This window comes from Passer domesticus, chromosome 4 (assembly GCF_036417665.1).
Source record: "Passer domesticus isolate bPasDom1 chromosome 4, bPasDom1.hap1, whole genome shotgun sequence".
Taxonomy (NCBI): domain Eukaryota; kingdom Metazoa; phylum Chordata; class Aves; order Passeriformes; family Passeridae; genus Passer; species Passer domesticus.
The window spans coordinates 43,595,812-43,609,818 of record NC_087477.1 but is presented as its reverse complement, the minus strand read 5'-3'; the positions used below and the strand labels follow the sequence as shown (position 1 = coordinate 43,609,818).

Below are 14,007 nucleotides of genomic sequence, written 5' to 3'. Positions count from 1 at the left end.
ACCTTTATAAGGAGAGAGGGTTAATTTTTCCAACTCTTTAACTTGATGTGATCTAGAAATGCTTTTAACAGTTGAGAGGGCAGAGGTTGCACTTCTGAAGCTGTTTCAAGTGGCTAACACGGGAGAGCAACCTTCCTCCAGGCTAAAAGCCAAGACCAAGTAGGAGCTCAGATGCGTGTCACTGTGGTTATCTGCTAAGTGAACTGAAGTGGCCACCAAATCCCTGTTCTTTATTCCAGCCTTCTCAACACAGCTGAGGATTAGCCCTCCGTAACTATTCCTGCACAGTGTGACAGCTTAACACAGACTACTGTAAGAAGAGCTGGTTCTCTCCCTGACCTTTACACAGACACAACTGACAGCGTCTCAACACTGTTCTGTCAATGCTACTGTGGAAGTGACAAACGTCCAGGCAATACCCAAATCCAGCACAGAACAGGAGAATGCAGTAGCACCTTGTAACACTGGAGCTATTCACCAAGACCAAGCCATCATATGCATGGACTAACCCTGCCGCTCCACAGCTGAGCAAAGTGGTTTCTGCACCAATTTCTTCTTCCTTGTGCCTGCACCTTCCTTCCCAGCACCTCATAGGTCTCCACCCACCCTGTTCAACCCAAGCTGTTAAACAAGACGGGACACTTCGGAAACAAAAGGCTCATGACATTCCTATAGAACAATTTGTCCTAAAAAGTACAATCCATTTTAGAGTGCAAGTTAGAGAGCAGGGTGTTAAATGTGAAGATTTTAAATGGTCATTTTGGGGAATGTGAAAGAAAAGGCAAGCAAATGTGACAGACACAAGCACTCAACTGTTCAGCAATAGTTGGACAAGCTCATGTGCCCACATAGGAAAACAGAAGATACAACAAAAATTTGTATGAACATAAACTAATTTCTGTGAATTGCAGATTTCAAAAAGTTCCAATAACTGTTTTTTCCAGACCACAGAGAGTTTTAACATTATAAAATTTTATTACATTCTGTAAAATTATCCACATTCAATGAAATAATAATAATAACAACAACTTGCTCAGAACTATATATTCAACAGTTTGTACAGCCTTCTCTCTGGGCTTTCCTTCAAAAACTTTATCTAGTGTACTCTGCTCAGATTTTCTGTACTCCTGGAGCTGTGCATTAACAAACCCAACCCCAAGAATTGAGCAATTTCAGGTGTTGGATGACATCCAGATTCAGAATTCAGTACAAATACTCTGCACAGAAATTCAGAGCACTGAGTTCATTCAAGCCTCTGTTTTCTTTAATAAAAATTAATAAACTCAGTGAAAACAAAAGCTGAATTGTTACTGTAAGAAACTTTCCGATTCCATTATAAAAAATTAAGTACTACTGTGTTCAGATTTCTAATTTCCATTTCTAATACCAAATTCAGATTGCTAGCACCTCTATTAGAAAGATAAATATTTTCAATTGTCTACTTAATACAGCTGATTTCAATAGTACATCTAAAATTTCACTGAGCACCTTTGAGAAGACAAGTTGAGCTGCATTGCACTAAAGTGAGAGCATCCTGCAGAGAAAGCTCCACACTGATTCAGTAATTACATCACACACAGCTCAAGTTTCACTTCAGCAAAGTCCATGGAAGCAGAATCGTGATTCAGTTTTAACAGTAGCAAGTGTGATGTAAAGCCCTCATGCCCGTTTATCAGTACAATCCTAAGAATCTCTCCACTATGAGAAGTGTGCTGACTGACCACAGACATTTCAGCTGCTGGTCAGGTAAATGCACCTGCACTTGCTCTAGTCGATGTGGGGATGACACAAACACTGTTGCCAGAACTCCTTACTGAGGTATTCAAGCGACAAACCCAGACAAATAGGGCACATGGAGTGACTTGAGAAGGGCACTTAAAGTGGGGAGACAGCAGCACAGAGAAGAACCTGAGCATGAAGATTAAGAAGCAGCATAGGCAGAGCACACACAGAGGAGCTGATCCACGACAGGCAAAGGTGAACTGCGCGGTCCATGCCTGTTAGTCAGATCAGCAGTAATCTGACACTATCACAGGAAGCACACTGAAAAAGTGCAGACAGATATTTGCTGTCTTCACGTGAGTACCCCATTCAAAGTCCTCCTTTTCCTGCTTATTTTCTTTAGCAAGCCTGTGAACTGCATTCCTCATCCTTTGCCTAAGAAGTGTACCCATGGAAACCTTCACACAGCAAATACTGGTAATTAGGACAGCCTAAGAACATTCTTCTTACAACGCTTCATCTAAGCTGCATACTAGACAACAGTGTGCTCTTAATCAAGGGTGCACTTGAAGTAACTCTCGACAAATATAAAACAACACATGACTCCAAATCTGAATTTACTCTTCAGAAGCTATCCACAACATCACTAAGGTGCAAAGTACATGATTGTTAGTGTCAGAAGGAATTCTTAAAGGAACAGGTACATCACCAAGGTTTGTAGCACATATAATGAGTATTAAATTAAAGAATTTTCTTTGCAAAGGAAGTCTTCAGCAGCTTCAATAATACCACAATGTCAGAACAAGGGATTATCTGTAGGAGAAAAATTATTCCATTTTCTGTCCCCCCTGACCCCAGTTCCTTTGTCACATGTACTCTCTCAGGGCATCTGGTCTGCTGTTACTCACTGTTCAGACCAAAGTAACAGCTGAAGGCCCCTACCATGCACTGGAAACACCTACATACCACAACGTCAAAGTGGGATGACATGATGACTAATGACTAAAACATTTTTGTGAAAACTCTTCCATCTTCCTTCCCCCGAAATTTAATAAAGCTATTTTGCAACTTTAACTTAGTTTACATAAGAAAAGTTACAAAGTTTATGTAAGTCTACATGAAACCAGCCTCTACTGGCAACAAAGCTCTGCCTCAGTTTTTAAAATTTTTCTCTACAAATTCAGCTTTTAAGAATGCATGTCCACATTTTTCAGCCCCAAGCAGCTTTATTTTCTCATATACATCAAGCTACTTATGTCAGCAGGTATTCCCTTTCAGCATTAGCATCACTGTGTTAAACTGCAGTGTTTCCTGCTTTAAGTAGTGCCACCAACAAGGAAAGGTACCTCCAAGGCTTTGTGCTGCTACTATTCTCCAAATCACTTTCCTCTGAGCACAGTATGTGGCACAGTACTCACCCAGTTTTGGACTGTCAACAGCAGAAGTGCCCTACAAATAAAGAATCAAGCATCTACTATCCAATGCACACCAATTTAAGAATCAATGTATGCAGCTCCATGGATAAGTTACTTAGAAATAAGATCATCTACAGGCAAAACCATTTGACTGTCAGGCAATAATGTGTCTTTTCATGGAATTAAATAACCAAGGTATATCCATCCCTCTCAGAATGTCAGTAGCTTGTGCATTTCCACACATTTTTTTGTCATTTGTAGCAAAGAAAAAAAAAAACAAGCAAAAAACAGGGTGTCTTCTTGCAACTTTAAGAGAGATGGAGCTAGACTCAGAGCAAAGCTAGAGGAAACCAAGAGGATGTCCAGTGACAGCAGTGTTTAGGGGAGGGGCAATCCAAACAACTCATGCAGAAAAATGGCCTTAATTCCTGCAAAGCTCAAAACCAGAGGACTTGAGGTTTGTTTTCCTTCAAAAAAGCTCCAGGCTGGAAGTGCAGTTTCCATTTCAAAAGACCATAATTTCAATTACTTCCTGTCTAAGCTGGTTTTTTTTTAGTGAGACTGTAATACATCTCTTTCTGCAGAACTTTTTAGCTTGCTTTATGGATGAAAGACTAACACCAGCACAAAGGTGTAATACTGCAGCCTAAGGCTCACCTTCAGCTGTCTGTGTATGCTTTAGATCTGCTCTTTGACCTGTCCTGCCCCCATGCTCAGGTCTGGCCCTGGGCTGGACTGCCCTTCTACAGCATGTAAAACAGTGATTTTCTTTCAAATACTTTTCAAAGGGTTTACAGCCAAATGTTTATGGATATTGCCATGTATGAAGATGTACATGTGTGCTCTGTAGGGTTATTGCTGTGTGGATCTCGACAAAATTGCAAGAAGCTCAAGAAAAAAGCCATATTAGGTCACAAGAACATTCTGAGGAGTGTTTCATTTGAACAAACTGACATACAACCAGACTCCAAGCTCACTACTGCTTTCTTTCCTTTTTCAGAAGGTGGAACATTGCCAGGCTGGTAATAAATGCTGTGAAATAATGCTTAGCAAGTAGGATCTCACCAAGCATTTCAGCACTATGACCAAAGGAATCACTAGTACCAGCTGCCAAACAAATGATCTCATATACCAAAGCTAACAAACTGTTACCAGATAGATATCCTGCAGCTACAACATGACATCCGTTCCATTATAGACACCAGAAGGAGCAGCTGATACTTAAAGCTGAAGAAATAGACTGCATGCAAGTTTCAGACAGCTGAAATAACACAACCTTAAAAAAAAATAAAAAAAACCCAAAAAACCCATGAAATTAATTTATTCCCTACTTTACAATAGTCCTTCACTATAGATACCAATATCAAAGAAATTTAATCACAGGTTGCATGTAGAAATTATACATTCAACAATGAAAGCAGTCTTCCAAAAACTCCAAGACATTTATTTTCATTTAAAAAACTCAAAACCAAATCAAACTATCAAAGACTGAAATTAAGGTGAAGTCTGAATCCACAGCTTAAGGACAACCTCAGACTTTATGCTGAAAGTACAGAAAAGCAGAGATGTGAAATTTCTTCTAGAATCAGGTAAACACAATTACAGAAAAACTGCTATCAATTTAAGTAAAATCAAACTATCTGCAACCCATATCAATTTCCTTAAGGCCATCCCCCAATACCTTACTCAAATATATGCTTAGCACTTGAGACACTATGTGCTTATACTCTATGCAATCCCTAAAACGTAATGGGCTGTTCAGTGGGCAAGGAACTGGTTGGATGGCCACATCCAGAGGGCACTGGTCAATGGCTCAGAGTCCTAATGGACACTAGTGACAAATGGTGTCCCTTTGGAGAATACAGACGATGGAATTGCGCACACCCTCAGCAAATCTGCAGACAACACCAAGCTGTGCTTTTCTGCACACCTGAAGGATGGGATGCCAGCCCAAGGGACCTGGACAAGCTCAAGAAGTGGGCCCCTGGCAATCCCAAGAGGTTTAACAAGACCAAATGCGAGGTGCTGCAGCAGGGTCAGGGTAAACCCTGGTATCAACAGAGGATGGGGATAGACAGATTCACAGCAGCCCTGCCCAGAAGGCCTTGGGGGTGCTGGTGGGTGACATGACCCACCCATGTGTACCTGCAACCCAGGAAGCCAAACACGTCCTGGGCTACATTAAAAGCACCATGGCCACCAAGACTATTCTACACTTCTACTCTGCCCTTGTGAGACCCCACCTGCAGTGCTGCATCCAGCTCTGGGGGTCCCCACCAGAGGAAGGACATTGACCTGTTGGAGCAAGTCCAGAGGAAAGACACACGATTAGAGGGATGGACCATCTGTCCTATGAGGAAAGGCTGAAAGAATTGAGGTTGTTCAGACTGGAAAAGAGAAGGCTTCAGGAGGACCTAACTGCTGCTTTTCAGTACCTGAAGGGAGCCTACAAAAATATGGAGAGAGAATATTTAAAATGTGACAGGACAAATGGGAATGGCTTCAAACGAGAAGAATAGGTTGAGATTAAATATTAGGAAAAATTCTTTACTGTGAGTACCCTCTGTGAGAGGTACTTCTTCCACTGTGAGACACTGGAAGAGTTTACCCAGAAAAGTGGTGGATGCCCCATCCCTGTAAATGTTGAAGGCCGGGTTGGATCAGTCCAACCCTCTGGGGCTCTGATCAGTCTGGTCTAGTGGAAGGTGTCCCTGTCTAAGGCAGTGGTGGTTGGAACTAGAGGATGTCTAAGGTCTCTTCCAACATAAGCTGATCTAGGATTCTGCTGAATACATGACCCTGGTAGCACTCCAAAAAGTTGTACAAACTATGCTAAACCAATCTTGTAAAGGAAGCAACATTTGATAAGGAAATAAGAAGTTTTAGAGGAATTTAGCCACATAAATACACATTGCTTGCACACAAAGTAATTAGGGTTTTCCCAGAACCTCAGAGGCTAAGAAGAAATATATTCAATTACAGCCACTCAAGTGCCTCTCTTGAAAGGGATGTGTGTATACACACACATACACCTTTACATATGTATTACACAAATAGATATATTTTTAGTTAAGGGAAGCAAGAAGCAGCAGTAAAAAAAGAGAAGCTCAAGTCCATATACAGAACTGCTTAGAACAAATGAAATATCTCACTAATACACATCTGTTCTCCAGCTGGTTTATAATTTCTCATTTTGTAAAAAGGGAATTAAGCTATTCTATAATTCTGACTTCTACAACTTCATACTTCCATTATCTTGAAGGAAGGCCTGGGCCAGTAGAAAGTCCTACAATCCCAATAGCACTATATTAGCATCTACACCTCATGTTTACATTCTCCTCACCCTGCAGGTAAAGGCTGTGCTCATGTGAGCATGTACTGCAGCCCAGACTAGCTCCACAGAGTGCATTAATTGGTGCTAAGGACCTGACACCCACACTATGTGTGTTCTACAGTTTTACTTTTGACCAGCTGTAGTATGGTCCCAGGGATTGAATATCCATTAGTGGTTGGAACACTTTCTAATTTCATTCATTCCAACAGGAATCCAGTTTATGTACCGAAGCCACTTGGCTTTGTGAGCCAAAGTGCAGTTAGTGGAACAATTTAGAGGTTTTCTTTACAAGAGCACTCCTGAGCCAAATTAATATGTTCACATTCATGCACCCAAGAAATCATTTCCTGTGGCTCCACATTCATCCATAGGCACCATGTCTCCTGCTCTTTGAGGCTGTGCCAGCTCTTCCTGGTAAGCAGCACGGACCTTGAAGCTTGATGCCTCCTTCTGAGCTGAAGCAGCGTGCACCTCTGGCCAAGATTTAGCTCCCATTAAAGGAGAGAGTGCAACAGAATGAGCACATGCAGCGCTTGCAACAGGCAAAAGGCAAGCCTGGTTGATAGCCCTCTGCAACAGAACTTTTTCTGGTGTTCCTGGGAAGACTAGAAAACACAAAGCTTGCCAGCAACATAGTTGAAAAAAGTTGTCAAATCACATTAATTTGAGGAGGCATTATCTACTAAAGAGATTTTTGGTGATCCCTCTCTTTTTCAGAGTAAGGAGGGTGTGTGAATACACTTAAGCTTTCAAGGCTTTCATAACAATTGAAGGTCCAAGGATACAGATTGTTATTGGTCTCACAGGACCCCTTAACAGAGCTAAACACTGCCAGATATATTGAGGGACCTCACTAACCAAAACCTGGAAGGAATAAGGCTAACTGAAGATCCTTAGAAAGGCAGTCTTGTCATTAGAAAATGATTCTGCCACTTTGCACCCAACACTGACCAGAAGTATGTGCTACAGAAGCTACCAAAGGATTACGTTTCCTACTTTACTTAGATCAAATCACATCTCTTCACTCAAACAGAGATTACTGTTGAGAGAAAGTCTATTAAAAGCATTGCAGCAGCAAAGCTTCTCAAACCCTGTATGTTCTTGCAAATCATGAACAGATCACTGGAAAGAAAGAAAAAGCATTACAGCATACTTAAAAATTGCCAGGAAGAAGCTTAATACTGACAAGCAAAAAACCCCCTTTGTTCACATGTAAAATACTTCAAATAATTTTATTAACCTTAGGTGCGTAAAAAAATGTCAGATAGAAGGGAATGAGGAAAAATGAGGGATAAAAAGAGTGAAGGGTACCTACAGTAGTATTTTCATTACAATAGCTTTTATGTGAAGTGTGACATCATTTAAACATTACTCAAACTGAAAACCAAGTTTGGAATATCTTACCCAAAAAACAGGAAAAAGGAGAAAGTACATTCCCTAACTTCACCAAATACTCCAGACGGAATAATCTTACTGATTTTAGGGGGAAACATACTGTGCAAGGAATCTGCCTTTGTGGAGACACTTGATAATCCAATAACAATCCAATAATCCAGAACTAACAACTCTGGTCTCTAACACAGAATATTTTTAAGTACAATGCAAAATAATAGAGTTAGTCTGGAACAGTCAGTTTCAATGTGGAAAACTGTTTTCTTCCACATTGAAGGAGATATTTAACTCATAAGGTGAGTAAGTGCTAAAAGAAATAAGTAACAGTTACACAAAAGTAATCTGTGGCTACAAGTGCAGCATATAGACTCTGCAGCTTCACAAAATTCACCAGATTTGTTCTCTAACATGAATGCAGCTCCAATACTGTGTTCAATCACTTTCAAAGGAATCACCTTATAACCCAGATATATTGTCATTTTCAATCTTACACAATTGCTCTCCATGATCTTGTAACTTTATCCTGTACGGGATATTGCCACACAAATGGCAATATCCCGTACAGGACCATCTTTGAAATTATAATGGGTCCACAACTGTGGTCTTTCATACCTGGCACGATAGCTTTTTGTGGATCAAAATATTGTCCATTGCTCTCTCTCACCATCTTTAGTAGTTTCAGATTCCAGTTCAGCCCTGTGTACCATGAGATCACAAGACCAGGCAGCCCATGCCGCACAGACAAGCAGGCACAAAGGTGACCGGGCACGCATGTGATTGTCACTGCGCTCGCCGGGCCGCTCGGTCTTGTGAGCAGCGCAGATGTCACACGAACAAAGCCTGAGCAAAGCGCTGTCCCCGAAGGTTCACAAAAAAGTTCAATAGGACACAGAGAATCAATATTATATAGAGGTTATACACATAAAGCCCGAAGCAGCGATAGCTACTGAACCTCACCTTTCAGCACGCCCGGTATCAAAAGCAGGGGCAGTGAAAGGTGCCTAACGCTTAGCGGGTCACCAGACTGCGCACGTGTATTTAGGTCACAACAATTAAGCCGTTTCTTAATTTCCCTGTGCTGATGAGACCCGGGCACGAGTTATCTCATCAGCCGCACACAAACGCCAGACAGGGGGCCCGGCGCCTCTCCCCGACCGCTGCCGAGGGGCGAGCGCCCCAGGCTCCCGGGCGTGCCACCGCCAACTCGAGCAGAAAATGGCTGAGAGATCCAACGAGAGGGAAAGGCGGGAGAAGAGCCAGCCCGGCGCGGCCGTGCCCCCCGCCGCACCCCCTTTCCCCCGGAAACTCTGCGGCGCGGACCCGCGGGGCCGCGGCACACCTGCGCCCCGCGCCGGCCTCCTGCCGCCCCGCCCGCCGCCCCGCGGGGGCAGCCCCCGGGCCCGCCGCCGCCGCCCCGGCTCACCTGAAGGCGGGCCCCTCCCCCGGAGCCCGGCCGTGAGGGGCCGCCGCGCCGCCGCCCCTTTTGTTGAAGAGCTTCTGGAGCAGGGTGGGGGCCATGCCGCCGCCCCGCCCGGCGGCGGCCCCGCCGCGCCCCTCGCAGCGGCTCAGCGGGCGGCGAGCGGCGGCGGCCGCGGCAGCATCTCCGGAGCCGCTGCGGAGCCGCCCAGCATGCCGCGGAGGCGAGGAGAGGAGAGGCGAGAGGAGGCGAGAGGAGGCGAAAGGAGCGCCGGGCCGCTCAGCCGCGCCGCTCCCGGCGGCCACCCGTCACCCGACCGAGGGCCCGGGCGCTCCCGGCCGGCGGCGCTGGCACCGGCCGCGCACCGGACCGGGCAGGGCAGAGCAAGGCAGCGCTCCCCGCGCCGCCGGCAGCCGGAGGTGGGGACGGGGCCGCGGTGGCGCCGCGCCCCTCGGGCCGTCCCCATTGGCTGCGCGGCGCCCCCGCCCAGCCCCCAGCACGTGGTAAGGCGCGGAGGCGGCCTTAAAGGGACAGGGCCCGGCCGGGCCGCGTGTGCGGCGGGCGCCGATACACCGAACCGGGGAATCCGTGTGAACGGGCTGGAAGGGGCGTTAAAGGTCATCTGGTCACACACTGCACTCCCATGGGCAGGCACACCTCCCACCAGACCACATTTCTCAAGGGCTTATCCAGTCTGGCTTTGAATATCTCCAGGGTTGGGACATCCACAACCTCCGTGAACAACCTGTTCCAGCTTCTCACCACCCTCACAGTAAAGGATTTCTTTCTAATATCTAACCTAAATTTCCCCTGTTTCAGTTTGAACCCGTTATTTCTTGTCCCATCACTACAGTTGCTGACAGAGTCCCTCTCCAGCTTCCATGTAGGCCCCTTCAGACACTCATAGGTTGCTATGAGGTCTCCACACAATCTCTCCACTCTTCTCCAGGCTGAAGAGCCCCAACTCCCTGAGCCTGTCTCCGTATGGGAGGTGTCCAGTACTCTTAAACTTGTGGCACTCCTCTGGACTTGCTCCAACGGTTACAATTCCTTATGTTGGGGACACCAGAACTGCATGCAATTCTCCAGGTGTGGTCTCACAAGAGCAGAGCAGAGGGGGAAAATCACCTCCCTCGACCTGCTGGCCACTCTGCTTTTGATGTAGCCCAGGATTTGATTTGCTTTCTCGGCTGCAAGCACACATTGCCAGCGTATGTTGAGTGTTTCATCCACATCCACACATGGATAATGTGTCTTTTACAATACATTTCTCTACAGATAGAACAGTGTTTGCATACGTATGTGTGCGCACATGTAAATGATGCGTTTGTGATTTACAACACATATTTCTGTAGTGAAGCAAGTACAAAGCACTGCCCGCGTCAGAAAGGGCTCCCTGCTTGGGCTGACAGCACAATGTGGTGTCCAAGTGTCTTCCCATCCTTCTCACACCAGCCAAACCCACAGATTAACAAAAATCCATTGAGTTTCAGGAAGCTCCCATCCCTCGTTTTGCTCCATACATCAGTCTGTCACTGGTCCAGGAAGATTTTCATGGGATTTTCTCCCTACTCAGGACTAGAATATCTGTAATAGGGAAATCCCTGGCATACTGTTGTAGAAGTACTGTGATTCCCTTGAAGAGCTGAACCTTTACTTTAGTCTTTGACCCGGTAAGCAGTGATATTTTTGCAGGATTAGATTTGCTGAAATGGTGCCTATTTTCACACAGCTCTGTTCTATTCACAAATAAGTAGATGAGGCTACAGTATTTAGGTATCATTTGGAGCTTTATGTTTGTTTAATTTGAGGGAAAGGATTGTTTGTGTGGCTTTGCCCAGCAGCAGGATGACACCTCCATGCACCTAGCAAGAGAATATGACTTCTAATGCTCCTTTTCAACCAGCTAAGTCACTGAATAATATTGTGGTGGGACAAAAACCAACCAAACAAATCCCCCCAAAACTCCAGGAAAAGCAGAATCATAATTACTTCCTGCTCTTTTTGGGAAACTGGAAGATGAGACATGGGAAATAGTGGTTATTATAATAGTTGTAAAGAATCATTACAATAGTTGTCTGCAAACTCAGCATCCAGTAGTGGTAGAAGAGGTGGTGAACCTATTTCGGAGTCAGCCTTTCACTGTCTGGAGAAGCTGATTTCTCTTTAAAATAAGAGGTGACTGTCTACTGGCCTGATAATCTGATCAGCTGCACCCTTGATAACATCAGACTGAAGCTTGTAAGGCTCAACTGATCCTGCATGGAGGTCCATTCTCAGAATGGATTTCACCACTTCCTCTGTGAGACTGAGTACCCAATGTAAATCTTTCAGCCTGGATGTTGTTACTGCCCCCAGTCATTTGAGTCAATCCACTCGAACAAAGCTGAAGGACAGAAAAGAGAGCACATGATGATGACAGCACACAGAAAGGTGAATAGCAGGGTGTGGCTGGACAAGATGAAAGACATCACAGTTGACACAGTAATCAACACAAATGAGAATCCAGGCATTCAGCTCCAGAAATAATCACTGGACTGCATTTCTCAAGGAACATTCCTGAGAAACTTTAAAGTTGCAAATACCATGACTGCCCCTCTAAGGTCCATCAGTGTTAGCACGGAGTACTGACCAACGGGGGCAGAATCAGAGGCTAACAACCAGTCATCTCCAGTGTCCACACCACAAACATTTTACATTTTACACAAACAATTTACCAGTCCATTTATTTTGGACTGGTTGCAGTCTCGTCCTGTCAGCAGGATGCATGTCAGTGGTTGAAGAACACTGAATGTGTTTCTGAAAAATACGTGGTTTAGTTTCATCTGAAAATGATCCACTTTTTATGCCTGGATGCCACTCCAAAATGTGAAGCAAGACAAAGTCAGTGAAGACAATTGGAATACTCTCTTCACAAATAGCAGTGTAAAATGCACCCTACATGTTGGCTGATGCTCAGTGCAAAATTAGTTCTTGGTGTGTTCTGTTAATGTGTGTGACCATCACTACTGAAACTGATAACAACACATTAAGACACTAGTGTTCTGAAGGCTATTTCTGAAAAAATAAAACAAAAAGGGAAGATAGCAGAATCAGCAAAGGACTGCAAAATAATTTGCACAATCAGAATGCACTGTCATACCCCAAAGAGAGTCGGGCTATAAAGAACACCTGGCAAAGCCAGTGCAGTGATTTTTCACTAACCCCAGAGTGCAAAATAGGAGCAGATGTAAAAAAAATAGCCATATCAGCTGTCAAGCAAAGATCATTTACAGCAAGATAGTGTGTCTACAGCCCTTACTCTTCTAGGAAATACAGGAAATAAAAATGGCATTTGAAAATAAAAAGCTGATATTCTGCCAGGGTCAGACTCTTTATGTGCAGAGAAAGACAATTTAGTTGTTTAAACTTCAGTCAGAAAAGCAGCCAGATTCTCAATGCAGAAATAGCTGAGACCTTGTTAGGAAACTGACAATACATAAAAAGGATCATTCAAATCCTGGCATCTCTGAATGCTTGGAACAGCATATCAATGTTTCATAGTGCATAAATCTCTCTTAAGATTCTCTCCTGAAAATGTAGCCAGGTCTAATAGCCAGGACAGGTAGGATTAAAAGCCAAGTCTCCTAAGTCACACTTTGCTTCCCTGTCATTTACACCTGGTTAAAATGTTAAATTCCTTTATGGATGCTTTCATTCCACTCTGCTCAGTCCTGAATGCAAAAATCCAAAATGCTCCTAAACCTCTGTTGTGAGAACTAGGCTTTGGAGGTACTGCAAAGAGAAGCAAGAGGCCAGGACAGGTAAACTCTGAAGATTTAACAAAAAGTTTGGTAACCCAAGATGTTTGTTTATGATTTACTGCTTAGTGTGGTAATTCATACTGTTTAGGTTACATGAACACAGACAGGTAAGTCTTGCTACACTTTGCAATGCATCAGCAACATTTTTGATTCTGTAAAATAAATAAAATCCCATTTTTAATGCCAATTCAAACATGCCAAGTAAAATGTGGTATTAAGAAATACCCAGAATTATTCTCTCTCCATATTGCTATTGTTACTATTTAGCACATTAAATCTAAATTACTCTCCACAGAAGATTTAAAAACCTATTGTAAAAATGTATTTCACTTCAAAAGCACAGACAGAAAGTGACAGAAAAGGAAAGCTTTGGCTTGCAGCCCCCTGCAAACCAGCTTACTCACCCTTCATTGAAGCATTACATAACTTGAGCTGTTGCTGCAGCAACATTCCCCAGCCCCTGAACAGAGCCACAAAGGTACTGCCATAATACAGATAAGCATTTTCACTGTCTTTTTTGCATGGAACACACATTCAGTTAGAAACCAATGAGAGTTTGAAGGGAAATATGAATTTGTTTCAAAATTACTGGGAAATATTGATGTATGTTATGAAACATTTAATTTTCAATAGTCTTTGGTGTTAAATGCAAAGAGAAAGGCCAGATAAGGAATGTCTTCTTTTAATCTCCAAAATATAAATATCAAGTAATATGGAGAGAACTGGATTGTGTGAAAATGATATGTACAGTCCTCTGGAATCACTACATAAGTATTTTGTCAAATTTCCTAAAGCAAGGGTACACTACTTTTTCCTTCAGAAGAGCCTGAAAATGTACATACTTGTGAATGTTCAAACACTTGTTTAGAACCTGGTTTGGTTCCTCTTCTCAACAAAGCTCTTAGCATTGGTAAATTGTATTTG

General features: G+C 43.6%; 1 protein-coding gene across 4 annotated transcripts in view; it reads right to left on the bottom strand.

The window, feature by feature from the left end:
- Window positions 1–14,007, bottom strand: part of FNIP2 (folliculin interacting protein 2) — a 64,564-nt gene that overhangs the window by 40,622 nt on the left and 9,935 nt on the right. For 2 of the 4 annotated variants that reach the window (XM_064417499.1, XM_064417502.1), the window contains exon 1: window positions 9,287–9,530. The exons of 1 other annotated variant lie outside the window; for it this stretch is intronic. In XM_064417499.1, the coding sequence (XP_064273569.1) occupies window positions 9,287–9,381 (95 nt within the window). In that variant the 5' untranslated portion in view covers window positions 9,382–9,530. Of the gene's footprint in view, window positions 1–8,820; window positions 8,958–9,286; window positions 9,531–14,007 lie in introns of those variants that run through there. One more of the 4 variants, XM_064417503.1, reaches the window with a different exon arrangement.